The sequence below is a fragment of the Pogoniulus pusillus genome, chromosome 15 (genome assembly GCF_015220805.1).
Source record: "Pogoniulus pusillus isolate bPogPus1 chromosome 15, bPogPus1.pri, whole genome shotgun sequence".
Lineage (NCBI taxonomy): Eukaryota > Metazoa > Chordata > Aves > Piciformes > Lybiidae > Pogoniulus > Pogoniulus pusillus.
Window position 1 is genome coordinate 28,129,914 of NC_087278.1, and position 24,546 is coordinate 28,154,459.

Genomic DNA, 24,546 nt, shown 5'->3' on the forward strand with positions numbered 1-24,546 from the left:
TGGCTTTTGAAAGTAATTCAGATAAATTTTTCAGAGGTAAAAATTAGAATCAAGTCAAAGTGAGCTCAAGTAGAATGAAGAAGAAGAACCCCTTGGAATGTAAGTCCCCTTTTTCTTCTTAAACATGTATTTTGGGGGTAAACGGGAGAGGAGAGGAATAAGAAGTAGTTGCTCTCAGGTGGTACCTGTTTGCCCTGGTAATTGACACCTGACTTTAGAAAGAGCTATTGTATAGCACATGTGGATATAGTTAGCGGCTAAGGGCACTCTTCAGCTGTATTCACAGGGGGCAGGCAATGCTGCAGGGAGGCAGTTGAATAGCTCAGATACTGGAAGCTTTTTAGATGCTTTACCATGATCTTTTTTCCCAGATATGAGCCCTGCTGAGGTACAAAGTACAATTAGCTTAAGCAGAACAACATGGTAAAGCACACATTCTGTTTCTGGGAACTGGACTAGCTCTGTTAGACCAAGCAGGGCCTTATTTTTTCAGGTTGAAATAAATAACATTCATCAGGAAAGACAGTGCAGAGTGAAAATTCAGGTGCAGGTTCATGAAAAACTGTAGATGAACAAGATACTTAGTTTGGCATAAGCAGTGGTGACAGTAGTATATCTAAAACAACTCTAATGCATTTAAAAGTGCAACAGAAATAAATCTTACTGTCTATGATACCATCATAACCAAAAGCTCTGTCTAGAGTCATTGCAGCATATCAGTAACATACAGTAACTCCCTGAGTTTGGAGGAAGATGAATAAAAATAGTTTAATCAGCCACAGCAAATCTGTTTATCAAGGCATAGCATTCATAACAGGAAAACATCTGGGGACCATTTCTTACCAACAACAATCCATCGGAAGGCTTTGCATGAAGATGAAAAGTCTGCTTTGTGCGAGGAGCCACAGAAGCGCAAAATGTGTCATTTTACACAAGGCTCTGATTTCCTGTTTCAAAGGAATCCATAGAATTACAGAAGGAGATTTCTTATAATGAACATCTGTGAGCTGGTTTCTTCACCAATTTCGTGTGAGAATTGCTGTTGCTATAATAAAGTCCTATTTCAGGTAGACACATCACTCAATATGAAGTCACAGGACATTGTTTAAAAGAGCACAAACTTATTCTGGAAATTATATAGGAGGATTTTAATTCCACATAACTTTACTGTGGTTTCAAAGTGATTTGACTTTCCTGTTTACACAATGCTGACATCTCTGTTAGCAATCACTGCTATCACATTTTCAGGTTAACACTGACATTCCCAATAAAGTCTTACAGTTTGCCATTCAAGAATTGTACATAACTGATTAAAACAACAACATCAGCACAGTAACATGGCTGAAGAATTTCAAAGAACAATATATTTTGTTTGAAATTTTCATAAGATTTTCATAGGTGTTTCCTCCTGGAAAAAAATACTCTCATGATTTTGTAAAGTTATTTTCCTCCTTTAATTTTATCTGAGCAAGTCTGATTGAAAGCTTAAGTACTGTGATTTCCCTGTTTGTTTTTTTTTAGGAATTGAGCTTTTACTTCACAGAAGATGTATTTTCACAAACACATATAATGAACAGTGATATGCACATGAAGTGTGATATATTGTATATTGAGGTGAGGCTCTGCAGGCCTTTGGAAATCCAAGACTTAATATAAACCAAAGTTTCACTCAAAACCCATAAATTCCAATGCTAAATTACCCAAATTAACCTTGATTAGTACTTACTATCCCATGAAGAAATGAGGCATTGCTGTTAAAAGACTTCCCAGAGCCATAGTAAAGCATCCAATAGCTATTACTTTGGGTCTGTGAAGTTGTGCTCCAAAGTAGCTTACCAAGGCAATCACCAGCAAGTTACCTGGAAGATAATGAACCAAAATTATTGCCAAGTGCTGTGCCTCAGATTTCTCTGAACATTTTTCTGCATGTTATAGGATATGAATTACCCATCTCAAAGCTCCCATCAATGAAACCAACAGTAGAGGATGTCAAGTCAAACCTCCGTTCAATCTGAGTGATGGAGCTCTTCATAATTGTACCAGACAATGTCTTACTCAAGTAGCTGAATGACAAAGCAGCAAGAAATGCCTGAGGAAAGAATAAAACAGAAAATGGGAGGTAGAGGCAGGGAAACTGGTTAAAGAGGCATTAGGTATGCTTAAAACTGTATGAAAAAATTATCATCGTGGTACACATTTGTTATTCAAATTGCAGTAACATGGTGTGTGTGAATTTTCACATACCCTAATGCTGGTTCTCCCTGCTGGTGCTTTGTGCTACACTGAGAGCTGCTCCTTTAGAGTTCAGGTTTGCCATAGCCTGACTAGAAATCTTGATCTCCCCTGCACTGCTGACCAGAGGCTTTCCAAAGCAGAAATCCTATAGACTGTAGAACTTCAGTTTGTCTGGGGACTGGTGACTACTTACCGTACTGACATCCTGAGGTTATATTTATCAAAACCTGAGGTCTGGCATTGGACAGCCTAAACGGTGGGATTTCTAGGTGTGGCAGCAGTGTAAAATTTGACAGAGGTAACATACTTAATCAGGTATTTAATAGACCTAACTTACCTAATTTACCTATATTAGTACTGATTGCTATACCAAGTACCTAATTTACTGATACCAATACAACCTAAAATTAATCTTAGCCCACATAATCTTCTGTTTGGGCTATTTATCACTTACTTTAGGTTCTTTGATAAGGAATACAATTAAATCAAACACACAGATATCCATGACATCAAAATAAAGGCTTTATGCAAGTTTTTATGATATCTCTGTATGTGAAAGGTGATACAGACTGACTGAGTTCATCTCTATCTCAGATTATATACTTAACAATATATGCATCATGGGTATGTTGCTTATTTATCATATAACTCATAAATAAAAGCTTAATATTCTTCATAATTTTTATAGTATTTTCCACCAACAAACAGTGGTTTTACAAATAAGGATGTATTTAATAAAAAGGTTGGACTAACTTTGTTTAAATATTAGCCAACTCTTTCAACACAGTCTAAAATACAAATAGATTTATTGCTGACTGAGTAAAGCAAAAGTAAACACAGATTTAGACTTTGCAATACTACCTGTTGTAAAGAACGAAGACAATACTGAAAGTAAAATCTTGAAAACAGTTGTATTTATTCTCTTTGTCTAAGAACAAAGAGAAAAATCTCACAAGTGTAGAATTTGTCCTGAAATATTTTGTATTTCCTGTGCTTGACTAGCAGCAAATGCTGCTCTTACCTTGTATCATCAGTGCTCTGAGGCTGAAATCACAAACATGAAAACAAACAAAAATGACTTGTGTATTTTGGATTTGCAAATGCACTCATCAGGTAAAAACCACAAAACATTTAATAGGAAGATGAGGGGCAACAACAGTTTGTCTTTATTATCTCCATATTGTGTCTATTAAATTCTAATTGCCATAAGGTTAGAGGCAAATCCACAGTTTTGCAGCATTGTTTTCATTCATGGTGCCAGAATTAGTCTTATGAGTCTTCCAGAGAGATCAGATTCTATTTCTGCAGGTGCATATGGGTAGTAAATGTGAGTCTTCTAAAATAAAATAATATAACAAGCCCATATTAGAGCCAAGGTACTTGGGATGCTTCAGAAGCTTGCAATTAAGGTTTTTTTTTCTCCATTAATCTTTAATTTTACAAATATTTTAATAGGCGTTAATAGACTGCAACTCCAGTGAGCCTATGGAATTTAACCTGGGATTAAGCTGGCTGAAGAAATAGCCAAAATATAAACCCAAACACATCACTGTCAAAAGAAATCTTGTCTTTACAGTACTTGCATCTCAGCTAGAAAGAATAATCACTTAGACTTTAACATAAAACCAAAATTCTCATTAGTTTACTTGCTTTGTTTTGTCAGTTCTTCTTGTATGCCATTAAAAGCTTGGATGCTTGTGAGGATCAGTAGCCCTGGATTAGATGAAAGTGCTGGAACACAATTTACTTTACCCTATTTGGCCCTATGAGATTGAATGGTGGCAACAACCTCACAACAGTAAATCATAGCCACCTATTTTAGAATGCTGCAACTGCAGGTTGCTACTGCTCTTCAATGACCAGAAAGGGGATCTACCTATGAGTAACTTGAGAGTAAATGTGTTACATTAGGATTTTTTTTCCTTAGGACAAAACCAAGATCAAACCCTTTCCTGTACCTCCAGTTTGTATGCAGCTAAAGAAAAAAATAGGGGAAACAGGAATGAAGTAACCTGTCAATGAATGACATTTTTTCACATACGATAACAATAATTTGTGGTGATACTGCTAAGGCACCAAACCTTCAAACCAGTGCAACAGGAAGTCTTCTTTTTGTCTGGTAGATTTTTGCTTGCTTTGTCATCCAAGAGCTGATCAGGTTCTGTTTCTGGATGTGGGTCATGGACATTGCTGGATTCAGTTTCCACTGTCATGATTGATTTCTTTACTGAATGGCCTGAACCCGAAAGTAAACAAGAGTAAAAAGAAAAGCGAATATGCAAAATTAGAGTTGCTTAAAGGCCTTTCTGATGAAACAGTAGTTTCTGTGATGTTGGAACTGCATCTTTTTATTGAAAAAATGACTTGATGACTTGGGTGGTTCAAAGTGTTTATTTGTATAAATTCTGAAGTATCTTGTTTTGACATCCTTGTCCTGGAGTCCTGTATACCCCAAAATTCCTCTCTCTTTGTAGTTGAATGGGAGAGGAAAGGCGTGAAAAACCTGATCCCCCCTCCCCCGCCCTGCAGGCGTGAAGGGGAGGGAGCAAAGGGCCCTTCCAGCATGAGGGGTGACCCGTGCAGATTCCCGCGCTGGAATTGGGCTGGTGATTGGTTGTGGTCTTCACTCTTAGGAAGTGGTAACTCGACTCTTTGTCTAGGAAGTGTATAAATATTGGGGTATTTCCTGCCTTGGGATTCCCACCTTAGAGTTCTCCCCTACCTGGATAGTTCCTGCAGAAAGAGTCCCCTGGTGCTGCGAAGGACAAGCTCCTAAGGGACAGGACCATCCCTGCTTTAGATGGCTTCCCACCATAAACACCCTATGTACAAGCTAACGAGTCTTGAATGTCCTTTGAAAGAGAGAGAGCTGACACGCATCTGGACTGCCCTTTCCCTCAGACAGCCTAACTCACCTGTGAGTAACTTTGGCTCAGCTTGATCAATAGTGGGTATGCTATGTTTACTAGCTTAGCCTTTTCCATTTCCTGACTTCTAAAATAGTCAAATTTATCTATGGCATCCTTGGAAGATCTTCTCAAACTGAATCTGTTAATTAACACTAACTTAATTTCTGTATATAGTTTTGGGGGTGGGTTTCAGGAAAATAAAATAATTCTATTTTCCTATATATTCCTGACTCAGCCACACTAATTCCCTGCCTCCACAATACTGGTTTTCCAGTAAAATGGTCTTCCCTCTCCCCACTGCTCCTCACTCCCCCTATTCCTTTTTTTTGCAATCTAGAATGACTTTTTATGCTAAAAGGATAATTTCCACAAAAGACCAGTAGACAAAATCTTTGTCCAAAAATAAACTGCAAAGGTTAAAAAAGCATCAGTACTGAAGCACAACGAGTTCTAGTGAAGCTCTAAATTTGCAGGCCATGTGGTTTAGGATTTGTCAAGATCTTTGTAGTAATACTGTGACATCCAACTTAGCCCTTCACACTGGCCTGCTGGAAGCAATTATTGACAAATGATTTTGCCTGGCTGGCCTCCTACAAGGAGATTACATGGCTTTTGTTCTTGCAATAATATTCAGGGTATTGTTAGTCAGCTTCCATTTGCAGAGTGCTGTGTATATCTCCTGACGTATTAAATCACCTGCAACCCAGCAGTTCTTCAGAACTGCTCCAGTTACCCTGGGAAGAGCAATCCCATATCCATAAAGAACAAATATTTCCACTTATTTGATATGCACTTTTTCATTGTTGAAAGCCTTGAATCATGATTAAGTTGCACTTGGTTTTATTGCAATGACTACTACAATACTTCATTCCTCGGTTATTGAAGCCTATTTCTGATATACAAGTAACAAATTAAAAAGAATGTACAAGGAGGCTATATCTCTATTTGCAAAGTTCATTTAATGAATGAAAACCAAACTCTCTTCAGATTTGCAGTTGTGACACACAAGAAGTGTAAAAGTATTTAAACAAATAACCTCAAGTCAGAACTTACTAGTCATAGCTCACAGGAACTGATTTATTTCACCTTTAGTTGCAGTCCTCTCGTTTGAGAAAGAAGTGAAAAGGATCTGTGAAAAATCATACAAACAGAGCTTCACCATACTTGATTGGAGCTGAAAAATTTTGGACGAATTTTTCCAGTGCTGGAAAGAGTCCATCTGCAATTGCAAATTGCTCTACTATAGGCCATATGGCAGAGTAACACTTGTCAGAGCATTGAAAAGTTAGGCATTGCTCTAATGCACGGTGGTGAAGCACATTTCTCTTCATTCAGATGTAAGAGGGTTAATACCTTACAACTTTCAAGACAAACATACAAGGAGAGATCTAAACAATGTAGGAGTTTTGTGGTTTTAATTTCATGAGTTTGTCCTTAAGTACTACTATTCTCATAAACAGCTCTTTTGCTTTCCCACTGCTCATAGCTACTCCCCACATTCCTCACTCCCGCAGGTACCACTCCTTTGGTGACTGTGCTGTAAGTCTAGGTCAGAACACACACTTAGACAATAGAAAGCTTTTCCTTCCACTTGGCTCCTCAGACAGAAAGGAACAAGAAGTAGAGGAAAGGATTTCCTCAAGACTGCATGACTACTAACAGAAATACTTATGAAATGATTGATAATACTCAGGGTAGTACCCAGATACTTCTGAGCATCCGATCCTCTGAAATTTGTCTGTCTCTGTGTAATTTCAAGATATTAGTTTCTCCCAATCAGGCTATCAGGCAACATTAACGACTACAATACTTTGCTGGAGTAACATGGCATTTCAGTTCACAGGACTGAAGAAGCGTCTTTTCCCAGAAGGTACAACAAGATTTTGAACTGTAAGGAGAAAAATAGTGAATACAGAAAAACATGAAGACAAGAATAAGAGGAAAAGTTGAGAAAAGAAGTGCAGTGAGGTATTCATACATGTAACTGAAGAAATTTAGATATTATCAGGCTATACCATTAAATGTTTCAAAGGCTGTTAAGGCACAGGAAGGGAGAACAGTCAGTCTGAAAGTGTGAGCATCTTAAGCAGTTAGAGATGAACAGTAAGAAAGGGGTTAGGTTATCAGGTAAGACAGATGATTAAAAAAGAGAAGAAAAATAAAGTAAAATTAATTTTCTGAGCGGCAAAAATTGTTTGATGAACACAGCCATACAGCGGTAGTTAGTTGGGTCAGCACTATCAGTACTGAGCTCCTCCTGTGATCCAAGGGAAGGACTTTCAGGCAAAATCAAGGATAACCAGCTTAGTGTGGAATGGCACATCTTACCACTGCTTTGCAAAGGTGCCACCTGTGCTTATAAATATCTAATGGGCAGGTGTCAAGATCATGGGGCCAGTCTCTTTGTTCATGATGGAACACTGGAATAGACTGTCCAGAGAGGTTGTGGTGTCTCCTTCTCTGGAGATTTTCAAAGCCTGTCTGGTTGCGTTCTTGTGCAATCTGCTCAAAATGAAGCTTCTTTAGCAGGGGGTTTGGACTTGATGATCTCTAAAGGTCTCTTTCAAGCTCTACCACTCTGTGACTTTATGACACTTAAGATAGTGGCTCACTTGCTGGAAAAGATTGGAATAGAAGGGAGTGAAAAGCTGATGCAACGTGTGCTGGAGAAATGTTAGAGTTAAGTCACGTGCAAGAATCAGCAGCTGCTGGCAGCATCTCATCTCATCTCATCCTCAGTTGCCTCTGACCTACATGGAAATCTGCTGGAAACAGGAGCAAGCAGGCCTAGGAAAATGCCATACACAAGAAGATTAGAAAGAAAGCTAAAAGGTCAGTTCACAGCTGATGTTAGCATACACTAGCTGTTGAACTTACAGTTTCATGTATTGAGGAAGTTGCTGTTTAGATTTATTTTGCCTTTCCCCCCCACCATGTTTAATAAACTAAGAGTCTAGTTATATGTAAAGTAAAGAAATGGAGCCTTATGCACCAAATGTGTTCATCCTGTTACGTGACTTTTCTAATACAATTAACATTCTGCCTGCACAAACTATTCTGTTCTACTAATGGTAGAGGTAGTTTCATTTACAGAAGAGCAAGATCAGTCACTTAATATATTGGTGTTGTTTAGTTAGTTAAACAGCTTGAATAAAGAGTCACTTGCTTCATGAAAGAAGAAAACAATCGTTTTCCCAAAAACAAACATAAGAGGAAAATACCTCACCTTCCAAAACTCACCAAGCCATACCATGGGAATGAAAGTAACACTCTTCCAGTTTGCTTTTGCATCGTACCTTGGGAGCTTTCTTACAGTTGTTTAGTCCTGTGCTTAGTACAGTCACTTCTGAGAAATGCTTTGGGTGGGAGAAGATCAAGGAGCCTACCTAAGAATCAGTGTGCATCATTTGTGTTCATGGGACCCAATGGCTTGCACAGCATTGCAGTAGACATTGGCACCTTTCATGTCTTTTCAAGAGTACACCAGCTCACCTTGGAAAAGACAGCTGCAGACTTGCCCAGTGCTTCAGAGTGTATGGCTTTACAGGGGCCATGGCCTAGCTATTCCTGTGAGGTAGATCTATTCCTCAATGAACATTAAAATTTTTTAATTCCAATTTTGTTTCCTACCCTGTAATTATAGTGAAAATAAAATGAGTGCCAACTTACATAGCATAAATAACAAGTGTTTCGTGCACAAAGGTCAAGACAATAATAGTCTGCTACAGGTTTTGTAGATTCTTATGAAAGAAACATGCAGTGATGTTTGAGGAATTTTCAGAATCCAGCATAGACACTGTAAGTCCTTGGGCTGTATCTCATCATGGTTGTTCCCTCACAGGCAGTATCATTATCATATCACAAACCAAGAGCCAGATTTCACGGAGTAGTTTGTGGAACTGTATTGATTTACAGTAATTGCAGTGCTAATCAAATTATCTTACTGGTTTTTAAATACATTAACAAATCACAATAAGACCGTTTAGACTAATGTAATATTTTTTTAAATTAATATGACAGTGTCATGCAAGTCTAGATGTTGTTTTCTCATGATGCTTATTGTTCATGCAAATATACGATGCCACCATTAAAGCTCTGCAATTTAAAGAATACTACCAGTGTTCTGGTCACAGGAAACACAACTGGTATTACACAGGTAATGTTCATTATCTGCAAATATGAAATACCATTATTTTAAGGTTAAGAAAATTAAAAAAACCAAAAGAGGTTCCTACCTAGGTTCTGTATCAACAACAGCAGTTATCCTCAAAAGTCAGAGTATCCTCTCCTTAAGCAAGTCTGTGCTGGTACCTGGTGTAATAATCATTAACTTCTAACTCAAACTATGGCTTAGGCAGTTTTAATCTTGTCTCCTCCAAGGTCTGCCCTCTAGGGCAGAAGGTCCTAAAGTACATTTATCCACAGTAGTAAAAAATTAATTAAGCAGAAAATATGTAAGCATGTTTCTTATGTACACTCTTGTGAAACACCCTTTTCCTCAAGACTGTAATAGGCCCTTGCATTCTGAAATGGGGTGTCTCAACTTCAGAAGTGTTTCTAGTTATTTATGACGAAAATGTGTTTTGACATGAAGCTTTATTTTCATACAGCTGAAGTCCACTTAGCTAAGACATGCTGAAGTTAGCCAAGGACTTGCAGGAAGAGAAACCTTGGACTTCCGAAGGGCAAACTTCAATTTGTTCAAGAAACTTATTTGCAAAGTCCCCTGGGCAGCAGTCCTTGAGAACAAAGGGGTCCAGGATGGTTGGACCTGCTTTAAACAGGAGCTCTTGAAGGCACAGGAACTGGCAGTTCCCATGTGCTGAAAGATGAGCTGGTGGGGAAGGCGACCAGCCTGGATGAGTAAACAGCTCCTGAAAGAATTGGGAGGAAAAAAGAGGGTGTATCACCTTTGGAAGGAGGGGAAGGCTTCTCCTGACGTGTTTAAGGCTGTAGCCAGATTATGCAGGTGAAAAATTAGAGAGGCTAAGGCCCAGTTAGAACTTAGGCTGCCACCTCTGTGAAGGATAATAAAAAGCACTTTTATAAATTTATCAACGCTAAAAAGAAGGGCAAGAAGAGCCTCCACTGATTACTGGACCAGGAGGGGAACATTATAACTGACAACGAGGAAAAGGCTGAGGTCCTGAATGCCTTCTTCACCTCAATGTTCAACAGTAAGGAGGGAGGAGTTCAGGGCAAGTGGCCTCTTGAACTGGGGGATGGGGTCAGGGAGCAGTGTGTTCCCCTGGAAATTCATGAGGAATTAGTTCAGGACCTGCTGAGCCACCTGGACACCCACAAGTCCATGGGACCAGATGAGATCCATCCTAGGGTGCTGAGAGAGCTGGCAGCTGAGCTGGCCAAGCCACTCTCCATCATTTTCCATCAGTCCTGGCTCACCAGAGAGGTCCCAGGAGACTGGAAACTGCCAACGTGGTCCCCATCCACAAGAAGGGTCGGATGGAGGAACCTGGGAACTACAGACCCATCAGCCTGACCTCAGTGCCAGGGAAACTGATGGAACAGGTTAGCTTGGGGGTGATAAGAGCGCACCTAAGGGATGGCAAAGGGCTCAGGCCCAGCCAACATGGATTTAGGAAGGGCAGATCCTGCCTCTCCAACCTGATCTCCTTCTATGATCAGGTGACTGCTTGGTGGATGTGGGGAGGCCTGTGGATGTGGTCTGTCTGGACTTCAGCAAAGCCTTTGACACTGTCCCCCACAGCAAACTGCTGGCTAAGCTGTCAGCCCATGGCTTGGATGGCAACACTCTGTGCTGGGTTAGGAACTGGCTGGAGGGCTGAGCCCAGAGAGTGGTGGTGAATGGTGCCACATCCAGCTGGCACCTGTCACTAGTGGTGTCCCTCAGGGATCAGTGCTGGGCCCCATCCTTTTTAACATCTTCATAGATGACCTGGATGAGGGCATGGAGTCAGTCATCAGCAAGTTTGCAGAAGACACCAAGCTGGGGGCAGATGTGGCTGAAGGGTAGAAGGGCTCTGCAGCAGGACCTTGACCACCTGGACAGATGTCCAGTGGAATGGCGTTCAATAGCTCCAAGTGCAGGGTGCTGCACTTTGGCCACAACAACCCCATGCAGAGATACAGGCTGGGGTTGGAGTGGCTGAGAGCAGCCAGACAGAGAGGGATCTGGGGGTGCTGATTGATACCCACCTGAACATGAGCCAGCAGTGTGCCCAGGTGGCCAAGACGGCCAGTGGCATCCTGGCCTGCATCAGGAATGGTGTGGTCAGCAGGAGCAGGGAGGTCATTCTGCCCCTGTACTCTGCATTGGTTAGAGCACACCTTGAGTACTGTGTTCAGTTCTGGGCCCCCCAGTTTAGGAAGGACATTGAGATGCTTGAGCATGTCCAGAGAAGGGCAATGAGGCTGGTGAGAGGCCTTGAGCACAAGCCCTAAGAGGAGAGGCTGAGGGAGCTGGGATTGGTTAGCCTGGAGAAGAGGAGGCTCAGGGGAGACCTTATTGCTGTCTACAACTACCTGAGGGGTGGTTGTTGCCAGGGGGAGGTTGCTCTCTTCTCTCAGGTGGCCAGCACCAGAATGAGAGGACACAGCCTCAAGCTACGGTGGGGGAAATTTAGGCTCAAGGTGAGGAGAAAGTTCTTCACTGAGAGAGTCATTGGATACTGGAATGGGCTGCCCAGGGAGGTGGTGGAGTCACCGTCCCTGGGGCTGTTCAAGTCAAGATTGGACGTGGCATTTGGTGCCATGGTCTAGCCTTGAGCTCTGTGGTAAAGGGTTGGACTTGATGATCTAGGAGGTCTCTTCCAACCTTGGTGATACTGTGATACTGTGAAAACATACTTTACTAACAAATTAAATATATTATTATTATTATTATCGAATGTGAATGTGTGTACTTTGTGAATGTGTGTACTTTGGAGCAGCCCTTTACCTATTTACAGCTGTGGATCAAGGAAACTTGAACTGGTTTCCTGGGAAGTATTTTATTTGATTGTGCTCTTGCTGAGGATTATGCCTGATTTCTGAGAGTGATTGTAGTCAAAAGAGAAGTCATTCTTAAAGCATGTGAGCTATGGCTACTGCTTGCCTAGACGTAACATCAAAATGTGCCCATTCCTTGTAGTGTGTGCACCACTCGCTGTCATGATCACTAGCACGTCCATTCTTTTATTTGCTATGAGCAGTTACAACAAACTTAATAACACTGACCTTTGGATAATCCTAATTAAATTTTACCTTCAACGCTATTATCAACCATACCAGCCACTGCTCATGGATTTTCTGACTCTCAAACAGACAGTTCCCATCAGCTTCCTAGAACAGGAGCTGTGTGTAAGGGCAATTCAACTGCAAGTATTAGTAAAATTATAAAATAGATTCAGGAGGAATCCAGATTACAAATCCAATCTGTGAACTCAAAAGTATCTTTGCTAAAAGGCTAAGCCCTGTGTTCAAAATGGTAAGAACTGCATTCTCTCCCACTCCATCCACTTCTAAATCTGATGAGAAAGATTAGCCATCTGATGCATGTGGATCTTCTAATTTCTACTCATGATCGCATTATATTCTGGGTTTGAACCAACAGTTTCCTTTAGCCGCAAAAGCTCCTCCTCTCAGTCTGATACATGAAACTCAACCTTTATTATAAACAAGGAGAAAAGAGGTTTTTAACCTGTTTTACCAAGTAAGACAATCATGTTGAATAATTTTATTGAAAAATAGGCTGTCTTGATTCTGCAATGCATCCTTGGAACTTTTTACTACAATGCTTTCTATCTGGATCTATAATTTCATCAATACACATAATTAAAAATATGTACAATATTCCAGGTGTAATCGCACCAATTGAAATTCTAACTAATTCTTATCTCAAGCTTTTTTGATATGTTCCAAGATCACCTCCAACATTTTCAGAAAAGCATTTTTTAAAGATGCTTCCCACTTATCTTCAATTAAGAAGGTCTTCTCAAAAATTTTCAGCTAAGGAGCTCACGCCTTGGAGAAGAAATATGTGTTATTTGTCATCAGCTGTGTAACTGCCTATTTAACAGTGTATTCCACTCTTACTTGGCCATTCTTCTTTTTATCTCTGTAGTATCCACTCTGTTCTTCTTAACCAGTCCATCTGAATTTGTGCCTGTACTTTTATTTAGAAATTAAAGCTGGAATGTCACACATAATATGCTTAGAAACCTAATAGCAGTAACAAAATCTGTAAGAGACAGACTGGTGCCTGGCTGAGAAGCCTTTAATAGATGTGTCTTAGCTGTTAGCCTCAGAGAAGTTTGCTGAAAGCAGTTTTAGAGGAAAAGCTTAGAGAAAATCTTAGAACCACAGCAGAGTTTAGACTGGAAAGGAAGCTCTGGAGCTTACCTGGGCCAACCCTTTGCACTCTCTTTCAAACTAACTTGAAAGTTTGTTAGTGTTGCTCAGGTCTCATCAAGGGGAGTTTTAGATGGATGTCGATATGGAAGAAGATTCCATGACCTTTCTTGGCACCTGGTCCAGTGTCTGACCACTCTCACTGTAAGTATAATTGCAATCTCCTTTGATGCAACTTGTGCCTATTGTCTCTCATCTTTTTGCTGTGTATCACCTGTGCACAGAGAAGACTCTGACACTGTCTTCTGTATAAGCACCCACTAGATAGCTCAAGAAAGCAATAAGACCCATCATTTGTTCAGCCTGATTCAGTTTATCAATGGCTGACTTGTTCTGGTGAGCCTCAAATCACACATTTAAATGCGGTCTGACAACTAGGGAGAGAAACAACCACTTTTTCAGATTTTTGGGTCTTGAATAACTGTAGCCTAACATGTAGTTTGCCCTTTAAGCTCAAATTTGTACTACCACCTCAGGCTTAAGTCATTCCACCAGCAACCAAAAGTCCTTTTGTGCAAAGCTGTGATCTGTTTGGCTGACTGCCCTGACGTATTCTGTGGACAAGTTCATTGTATTTCAGGTGCACTGCTTTGCATTTTCCTCTGCTCAATTTCATGAACTTTATGTGAGACCATTTCTTCATCCTCCTCAAATGTCCTCTGCCACTCTGCCTCCAGCACATCAGCTGCCTCAGTTTGGTTTTATACATAGATTTACTGAGAGAACTTTGAGTCTTATTCACCAAACCCTTAATGAAGTTGTTGAACATTATCATCCCTAATATTGACTGATGACGAACATCACTACCAACCAGCCACCACTTGCTGGGCTTTGAAGTACTGATCACAATTTCAGATCTTCTAGTTTTCTACCCACTGTATAGTGGGTAGACTATATCTCACATATTTGTCTACCGGGATAACACTGGAGACTGTGAAAGGTCTTGCTAAAGCCCCAGTACTGCTCTGCACTTTTTCACAAAACCAGTAATCCCACTGTAGAATGCAACCAACTTAGTCAAGCCTCTGTTTGCCCTGGATAAATCCATGCCGGATGTTCCCAGTCACCAGTCCATCATGTGCCTAATAATGACTTAAATGATAACTTGTTCCATATTTTCCCATAAACCTCTTCTGGTATTTTATCAATTCATTTTATTTGCACTTATTTTGTGCAGAACTGTTTTTAGTTTTCCATGACTAAGTGATCAATAACATGGTCAGGTGTGGCTTAATTCCTTGCTGCAGAGGAAATAACACATGGCGTGACATTATTATTGTGTTCATCAGATGTAGGTTTGGCCTAATAAAAACCAACACTGCTGCCCCATGAAATTTGTCTACATTAACTACATGCAAGAGGTCAAAATGTATGGTCCTACAACAGATGTGGGCCACTTCTTCATGTCCTGTTGTGGCATAAAAGCATCAAGCATCTACTTCCACCAGGTTTCTTGTACTGTGATTGACATTTTCTAGTCAGAGAAGAGGCATCTTGGCCTTTTCTTGTCTATTGCTCTGGCATATATTAATTCTGCTAATTGTGAGGTTGATGCTCTTCTACCAGAGTCACAATGGCACAAACACACTTGTTCTCATCCTTCTTCAAAGATGTGTCACAGCTCCACTATAATGTCCTGACTATCTGAAGAAGAATCTGACTTCTTGTCAGATTTGGTGTGTTTGTTTTGTTGTTTTGTTTTTGGTTTTGGTTTTTTTTTGTTTGTTTGTTTTTTACAAAGCTTTTAATATCTAAAAATTTATTTTTAGGTTGTCCTCAGATATATTAGCAGATACAGGCAAGGGGTGGGGTTTTTTTTTGCCTTTAGACCCTAAAAATATGAAAAGGCATGGAGCTAAATGTACTCTGTAATTCAGAAATAGTAAAACCTCTAGAAAAAGTACTACTTCCTTTTTCATATAATAAATGAGGAAATGGTAATTCTTAGATTTCCTCATTGTAGCACATGAATATACAGCAGGGAATACAGTATTATGTATACACCATTAATTTATAATATTGCAGAAGCTAAAATATTGTTTATACTTTGCTGGCTGTATGACTGAGAATTTTTCTATGTTCAGATTATTACTGTCCAACTCTTGAAGCATTCAAAGTTGACTTCTCAAACCAAGACCAAAAGTACCAGAATGGGAAAATGTGAAACTACTAAGCCTGTGATCTCACACCTGAAAAAAGACATAGCTCGTTCTTTTGTTCTGTTCTCTTCCAAACCCTGTAACTTGCAGTCATGGAAAGAAAAGAAAAAGGATTATGATAGTAAATAAGTAAATAACCTCTCAATAAGAACATTGAGATATCAATGTTTGCTAATTACTTCTGAGAATAAAAGCAATCATTACAGGAGCCACTTTTACCTCAGGAGCTGGTTGCAGACTCCTCCAGGCAGAGGATGGCAGCAGACTTCCACTAGAAGTGACTGGCCAGGGCGCCAATTTTCAGGGGCTGAGGCAGCAGCAGGAGGGAGTAGCCAGTCAGGCAGACACAACTGCAGTAGACAGCTTTGACAGAGCCCTTTTTATCCTCAGAACACTAATCACTAAATAAAGAAAATCAATGTATTTTAAAATTTAACTTTTAGTTAGCAAGCTGAGTAAAAGGGATGGTGTGCAGCTAAGCAAATATTAAGCTACTACAGGAATAGTGAGAATGTGCCAAACATTTGCAATAATGGAAAAAAGGTTGATGGGTGGATCTAGCTTTAGCTTGTTGCTATAGAGCAAGAAGAAAGAAAATCATGCTGAAAAGCTGTTTTGGTGTCTTCACCATCTTAGCTACTGCCTGGTACTGTTCCTTCCTTTTCCCTTTCATAAGGACATGTTGGCAATTTTGTCATTGACATGCATCATGTATCTATCTGGTGAAAAGCAAACCAGGATATGCTGCTTTAATGGTATCTCTTCTTTTTCTATTTAAAATAAAAAGGGTAGTCTTTAGTGGTAGTCATACAGCTTCTCTTTGCACTCATATTTAACTAGCAGCTTGGTTTGAGTTTGTTATTATAGGTGCAGAATCGAATGTGTGCAGGGCACTGGCAGGTAAGAGTATTTATGCTTTTTTTAGGAGCTAGATGTGTGCTGCACAACAGCAATGAAAAATATGCATGTGAGCAAACCTCCATTAGCTTTGCATGATTCGGGATATTATATCCCAAATATAGGATGTAAGATCTGAAAGAAATATGGTTCAGGTGAATGAATATCTGTTAATACACACAACTTCACCGAGCTGTTCATGTCTGGTTACATTAGAGCAGATGTTTTACCAGAATGATCAAAATTTAATTTGAAGACTATACATGACAGAAAAAACTGTAACATCCCAAAGGCTGTTGTTGCAGCCTTGTTTCTAATGCATTTTGTCCTGTATTTCCAAGCTTACATTAAACGTACCTTTGTAGAATTAAATAGGTTGTTGATGACTATGTAACAGTGCCACACCTTTTTTTTTTTTAAACTAGTCCATGTTTTCAGCATCTTCCTCTAGAAGTGCCAGCATCACAGGATCAAAGAGAGGGTTCTGGTTACCATCATGTGCAACAACCTTTGAAAATTATGCTGCTTGACACCATGGCAGAAGAGGTCACCATCAAGCTGTGAGAACGTGCTCCACTCACCCTACACTAAATCTTTTTCCTATTTACTCTCTTCAGAATTTCTCTTCAAAATTTAATGAATTGTATTAATCTGCAGTGAATTGTTTGTTAACCAACCTTCTGATGATATTAACCACTTGTTGCTTAAGTAAGGTGATTTTAATGAGCACTTTAAATCACCACTGAAGAGCCCAGTCTCTAAATTGCTGTCACAATTTTTACAGCAACTATAGACTTTCTTCCAGAGATCAATTAGCACTAGATAAGAACTACCTCATGCTATACTTGCTTAGCAATACCCCAGGGTGCAAGAAGAGACATCCAACTTAAGCAAGAACTATGATCCTTCTAGCACAGGGGTCCTCAAACATTTTAAACAGGGGGCCGGTTCACTGTCCCTCAGACACTGTCGGGAGCTAGACTATAGTTTGTCAGGGGTTGGACTATAGTTTGGTTCCAGCCCAGTCCCGGTGAGTGCTTGGGGGCTGTGGTGGCCGGCAAGTGGATTAAGTGGCAGGAAGCGGCTGCTTGGTTTCCCCCCCAGCCCCTGGTGGTGGTGGGGCAAGGTGGTTCTGTAAATACCAGTGAGACAGATTGAGGACCCTGGGGGGCTGTATCTGGCCCACGGGTCATAGTTTGAGGACCCCTATTCTAGCGCATAGGCTCTTGCTGGTAGGGTATGCTCTACAAGTTCATAGGATCACAAGATGTTGGGAGTTGGAAGGGACCTTCCATAGATCATCGTGTCCAACCATTCTGCCAGAGCAGGACCATAGAATTTAGTGCAGATCACATAAGAACACATCCAGATAGGACTTGAAAGTCTCCAGAAAGGGAGACTCCACAACCTCTCTGGGCATCCTGTACCAGTGTTGTGACCCTTACAGTAAAGAAGTTCTTTCCCATGTTGAGGTAGAACTTAGTGTGCTGTAATTTATACCCATTCCCCCTTGTCCTGTCACAGGGCACAACTGTAGGCATATGTGGGCCAATCCAGCGCAGACTCAACACCAAATACCTGATCAGAATCAGAAAAGCTGAGGCAGAAACAACCACTGGTGTCAGCCTCAGGCCAGTGACCAGCAACCAATGGCAAGTTAAGAAGTTATGTCCCAAGAAAGTCCTGGAAATCCAGACAAAAATTCAGGAAGAGGGGGAGAGTGCTCAGTACATATAAGACTCCAAAATGGCTGGAATCTGGACTACAGATGAAATGGAGCTCTGAAACCCATAGGGAGATGAAGAGGGGGGGTCTGAGGAGAAGTAGGCCAGAGTCAGTAGTGCCCTCAAAGCCCTGAGAGGTGGTAGCCAAGACAGGACATTAAAGTACAGAATCACAGAATGTCAGGGGCTAGAAGGGACCTTGAAAGATCATCTAGTTCAACCCCCCTGCCAGAGCAGGATCTCCTATACCAGATCGCACAGGAATGCATCCAGCTGGGTTTTGAATATCCTCAGAGAGGGAGACTCCACAACCTCTCTGGGCAGCCTGTTCCAGTGTTCTGTCACCCTCACAGGGAAAAAAAATCCTCCTTATGTTTACATGAAATTTCCTATACCTCAGCTTCCACCGATTGCCCCTTGTCCTGTCATCAAGTATCACCGAGCAGAGCCTGGCTCCATCCTCCTGGCACTCAACCTTTACATATTTATAGACATTGATGATGTCACCTCTCAGTCTCCTCCAAGCTAAAGAGCCTCAGCTCCCTCAGTCTCTCCTCATAAGAGAGATGTTCCATTCCCTTAATCATCTTTGTGGCTCTGTGCTGGACACTCAAGCAATTCTATGTCCCTCTTGAACTGTGGGGGCCCAGAACTGTTGAGGGAAAGCAAGAATCAGCAGTACATATAATATGCATACTACTGTCCCAAGAGTTTTAATATACAAGAGAAGTCTTCAGCAGACAGGAGACAAAGACAGGGATCTAATGATACACAAAGCATTTTCTGTCCCATAATTCCCCTGTCTCATGTTGAACCTCTGTACACAAAATTTCTTTGTGAACATGTCTCAAGTCTCACATCTGCTGTGTGAAAAGCCAGCTCCTTTGCTTTGAGCATCCCCTCTACTATCTTTGTTTTTTGCTGCTTAGTACTTTCAATGAAAGAGATTGTGAGAATTTGATCCCTAGCAACACATCCCTTGCCATTTGCAGTTCTCATTTTTTATTAACTTTTTGATTTTCCCCATGTTGCGGAGGGGTATTCTGTCTCCTACGCCAATTGTGGTGGAGGGGAGAAATTAATTGGTGTGAGATAATATTCTATAAAAATATATATTTATTACACTCAATATTCTGAACTCTCACCACCCCCAACCACTGTAATTTAATATTAAAATGATCCTACACGGTTATGGAAACATTCTAGGATTAATATCAACTGTAACTTGTTAATAACTAGCAAACCATTCAAACTATGAACAGAGAGACAATTTTTCCCCACGGCAAATACTATTTGGGGTCTATATGCTACTTGCCCAGCAGTTGGGCTGAAAACTCTTTCGGCTCTATGGCAGGAGGCAATTACAGAAGCATTAAAGCATTCACTTACAAATTCTGATTAATTATCAATCACCATCCGGGGCTATGTCACAGCCTATTACTAGTGTCCAAACTTCAGGGGAGTCTTTGCCCATGGACTTTGAAGCTGGAATCCTCTCAGCTTTTGGGAAAGGAGAATCTTCCTGGTTTCTGGGGAAATGACTGTCTCTGATCTTGTGCTGCTGGTTTCTTCTGGATGCTCTATCCAGGGATTTTTAGACAGGACCTTCAGGTGCAGAAGCAGGATGTCATGCTGACTCAGCACAATGCAACGCTAGCTTCATAGGCCAATCGCGTGCAGACAATTCAGAGTCTACTTCCTGGTAACCCAGTGACAGTGGCATGATTACCAGGCAATGGGGTCCACATATATATAGGCAGGCTTAAGTGAGCTCTGTGAGTACACAGGCAGGCAAGCAATGCGGGCAGTCTGAGCACATTGTTTACCTGTGTACCCCTAGTTATTAAATGTGGGGTGAGATTAATGGCCCCTTGGCCACTAGAATGACCAATCAAGTTGTCAGTCAGCCAAACAATAGCATAATAGGCAAAAGCCACAGGCCTGGACTTTCCAAATATGGTAAACACAACAGGCTAGCACCCGGCAAGCATGAGCTGGGCATGAGCTTACACAACATGTTTACAACCAGGGGTCCTGGGCAGACCAGACTTTATGGCACCAGGCCTATTGTGCCCCTTTTATCCATTTAATGTGTTTACCTCTGGTTTGGGCAGAAAAACATGTCCAGGCAAGGCAAGGCATAAGTAAGCCTATTTTCAGGCCTACAGGCCCTCCATGACACCCCACTAACCAGCCCTAACCTCTTTTGCTATTTGCCATCCTTGTAGTCTTACCCATAGCCAAGTCTTCTGCATTCTTTCACTTTCCAGGGTTGTTTTTTGTTTGTTTGTTTTTGTTTGTTTGTTTTGTTTTGTTTTAAAAAAGCCCCAGGATTTTCTGAGGTAGTTTTAACAATTTAAAGAGCCTTCAGTAATTTTTTCTTTCTTACCTATGCACAATTTAAATCTGTCTAAACTAGTTTCACCAAAATTCTACTGTTGGTGAGATGAAACATTACCTCTATTAATTTATGCTACATTTACTAGTTTTCAATCCTCCTATGCTCTTCTTCTGTAAACCAAGTATGATCATTTTCTTCATAGTTCTCAGGATTATCACAGAATTACAGAACATGAGGGGTTCAAAGGGACCTTGAAAGGTCATCCAGTCCAACACCCCTGCCAGAACATACTCACTTAGAGTAGGTCACAAAGGCACATATTTAAGTGACCTTGGAATGTCTCCAGAGAAGATGGCCACAACTTCTCTTGGCAGCCTGGTCTAATGTTCTGTCACCCTCACAGTAAAAATGTTTTTCCTTATGTTTATGTATCAATAATGTTTTTCTGTGACTAAGCTACTTGTGAGTCTGTGCACTAAACACTTCATGGCTTCAAGAGAGAAGTAACTCTTTTTTTGTTTGATATTATGCAGACTTAAGTTGCATGTTTCAAACATTTCAACTGTGTGGCACAAGGATGAGGTAGATGTTCTACTGTCTGTGATCTGAAGATATGTGCATCTTCTTATTTTGGAGAAATAATTCAGGATTGTTTCTAGGGGCGGTTTTACCTGTTGCTATTGGTTGAAGATGCTGGTCAAAATACTTAAAACTTGCATGTTTACTGCTGCTGTTTTCATTTTGTTCACTACCTGTTTGCCTTATGTGCCTCTGTGTGCCACCACACTTTGCATTGCACTGTCACAGAGGGCCCATAGGCCCCAGTTAGGCTTATACATGTTTACCTATCAAACGGACACAAAGGGACACCAAGGGCCTGGTGCCATAAAGTCTGGCCTGCCCAGGGCTCAGGTTGTGTAACGCTGTTGTGTAAGCCCTGTGCCTAGCTTATGGCCTAGTGGGTGCAAGGCCTGTGCTCTTCCCATATTTGGGGGAGCCAGGTCCATGGACCCTTCCTAATTTGGTATGTTTTGGCTGACTGCCAAAGCCGATTGGATAATATGATGGCCAAAGGACCATTAATCTCATCCCACATCTGAGAAATAGGAGAATACAGGTAAACAAAATGCTCACCTCTCCCTGCTTGTTCGCTGCCTGCTGCTGCTACCTTTATTTGTTTGCTGCTGCTACCACTTTACGTGCTTCTGTGTGCTATGACACTTTTCATCGCGCATAAGTAGGGACTTCCATCCCAACACTCCAGCCTGCCGTGCCAGCCCGAGGGCTGACTCCTTGCTATACACAGCACTCAATCAGACTGCTCCAGGATGCAGACCTGGACCTTGCTTTGCCCAGGTGGCTGACTACCCAATGACTTCCTGAGAGACACAGAAGACTCCTCTCGTGCCCGTGAACCACCCTCAGACAGCGTGATCCAATTTGGACTGAACTGGCAACAAGCCACATCGCAGCAGCCACACATGTGAAGCCTCAGCCACACAGCTTTCATCATATATATGTGTGTATATATATATATATGTATATATTACTGCATATGCTCTTGGACCGCAGATACTAAGACTTCCGACCAGTGAGTATCTGAACTATCTTTATTCAAGTTGCTAAAAGAATTTGATTAACTTTACCAGCAGCAGTTTATGCTGTAAGATTCTCTAACTAGAAACATTTCCAAAAACCTCTTCCAAATCACATAATTTGATTGTATATAGACATTCTGCAAAAATAGTGCTACCAACCTCATCATAGAATTTGTGTGGGTTAGTTGTAAATAAGTTTGGGGAAGTTTTCTCTGTATATATTAATAAATTATTTCATAACTTTTACATCGACCTTATTGCATTTCACCCCAAACCCAGGTTCAAACCTAATTCCTTCCTTAACATGCATATAAGTGGGGACCTGCCTATGACTGGCAGCCTGACCCTGCCTGATCAAGCTCAAGTACAGGTAATGACCCAGCAACAACCTAGCAATGAGTTTCGAGATTGGAACTTGCTGTCTCGCCGCTCCAGCCTGCCGTGCCAGCCCGAAGGCCACCTCCTTGCTATACATGGCACTCAATCGGACTGCTCCAGCCTGCAAACCTGGACCCTGCTTTGCCCAGGTGGCTGACTACCCAATGACTTCCTGAGAGCCACTGAAGACTTCTCTTGTATCTGTGGGCCTTCTCAGATGGCGTGCTCAATTTGGACTGAACAAGCAGCAAAGCCCCATCGCATCATTGCCACTTGAAGTCCACCACGTAGCTTTCACTATATATATTTTCCCGTTTATGTTTTTGGGGCACAAATATTGAGACTTTGACCAGTGAGTACCCTAGCTCTCTTTACTCAAGTTTGTCAAAGCTTATGCTTAACCTTTCAGCAGCAGTTTGTGCTGCAAGTCTCTCTAGTCATAAACATTTCTAGAGACTTTTCCTAAATCATTTAATTTGACTGTATATATATACATTCTGCAAAAATAGTGTGTTAATTGTAAATAAGTTTGGGGAAGTTTTCTTTGTATAAGTAATGAACTATTTAATAATTTTTTACATTGGCCTCATTACAATTCACTCCTAACCCAGATTCAAACCTCTCCTTAACAGAGACTCCACAACCTCTCTGGACAGCTTCTTTTCCAATGCTCCCTCATCCTCACTTCTTGAAGTATCAAAATCAAGTAGTAGGTCTGAAGATATTTCAGAGTGTGAATGCTGTATATCTGCTTATTAACTGATGATATCATCATTGATAAAGGCTGAAAGGAAAAGTATGTCAAAAAAACATAATAAAAATGAGACCTGCTAAATAAAATTATTTTATAATATTACTCTTCCTTTCATGTGTTAGTGTCCTAGTAGGGCATAAATCCGGCCAGACAGGTTTAACCCTTGCTCTCGTCCTCCTGTTGCGAGTCCAGGAGTTGAGTAGATGAGCAAACAGTGGATGGTTTGGCCCCAGCAAAGCCTCAAGGGCTTGGGAGTTAGCACCACATCTCAGGTGTGTTGTGCTGCCCCTCAACATGCCTGTGTAGTCACACTATGCACAAAGCCAGAACAAATTCGTTGGCCAGAACAATGATGCTAGTGCCTATTGGCCAGTTTAATTTTCAAAATTATGTATTTAGTGGGAGGTGATTTAGGAAATTGAATCTTTCTGCACTGATGCTCCACCCAGAGCAGCACTTCATTTGTGGCTCCTTAACTGGGAATCACAGCAGCCACATGTCTGCAGCTTGCACTAGCAGCTCAGCAGCAGCAACACAGCTCTTCTCTCCTCCCCTTTTTACCCCAGGGAGTTTTGGAAGAATTTTTGTACAGGAAGCTTACTCAGGGACCAAAGCAACATGAGTACATGCTGAAATTAATGCTAAGACTCTATAAGTATAGTTAGAATTTTTCCTGATTTCACATTCCTGTTTTCCAAGTTCTAATTGACTAAACTGTTTAATTCTGTGTTTATATATACCCTTTTGTACAACTACTTCCTGTCAACCAAAAATCCAAAGAATCTCAGGGAATTTATCTGATTTTTTAATATTAATAAAAATTAACATTAATACATAAATTCATATTTGTAATTCATATCTGATTATTAATTTCCACAACAGTTAGGAAAATAAGAGGAAAGACCATGCTTTAAAAGAATTAAGCATAAGACTATACGAACTAAGTATAGGCTTACATACATCAGCTTATTGGACAGCTCAAGAAGTTGATGTTTTTCCTTCTGTCTGAATTAGAGTAGGATATGTTTATTTCTTTTAATTTCTTTCTTTGTCTTGTAAGTCAGTGAATTTTCCTGGCAATTTTGCTGCCAGGCACAACATCAAACATGGAGTGAAGTGCAAGTATCTCTCCTTTTCCTTACTCCATTTTGTACTGAAGTTTTCCCTTCCTTTCACTGGAC

The 24,546-nt window shown here is 40.8% G+C and overlaps 1 protein-coding gene across 1 annotated transcript in view; it reads right to left on the bottom strand.

Annotated features, from left to right (window-relative positions):
• Positions 1-24,546, bottom strand: part of LOC135182140 (solute carrier organic anion transporter family member 1C1-like) — a 47,121-nt gene that overhangs the window by 17,458 nt on the left and 5,117 nt on the right. The window contains 3 exon segments of the mRNA XM_064156005.1: positions 1,727-1,859; positions 1,948-2,089; positions 4,317-4,471. Coding sequence (XP_064012075.1) covers positions 1,727-1,859; positions 1,948-2,089; positions 4,317-4,471 — 430 coding nt within the window.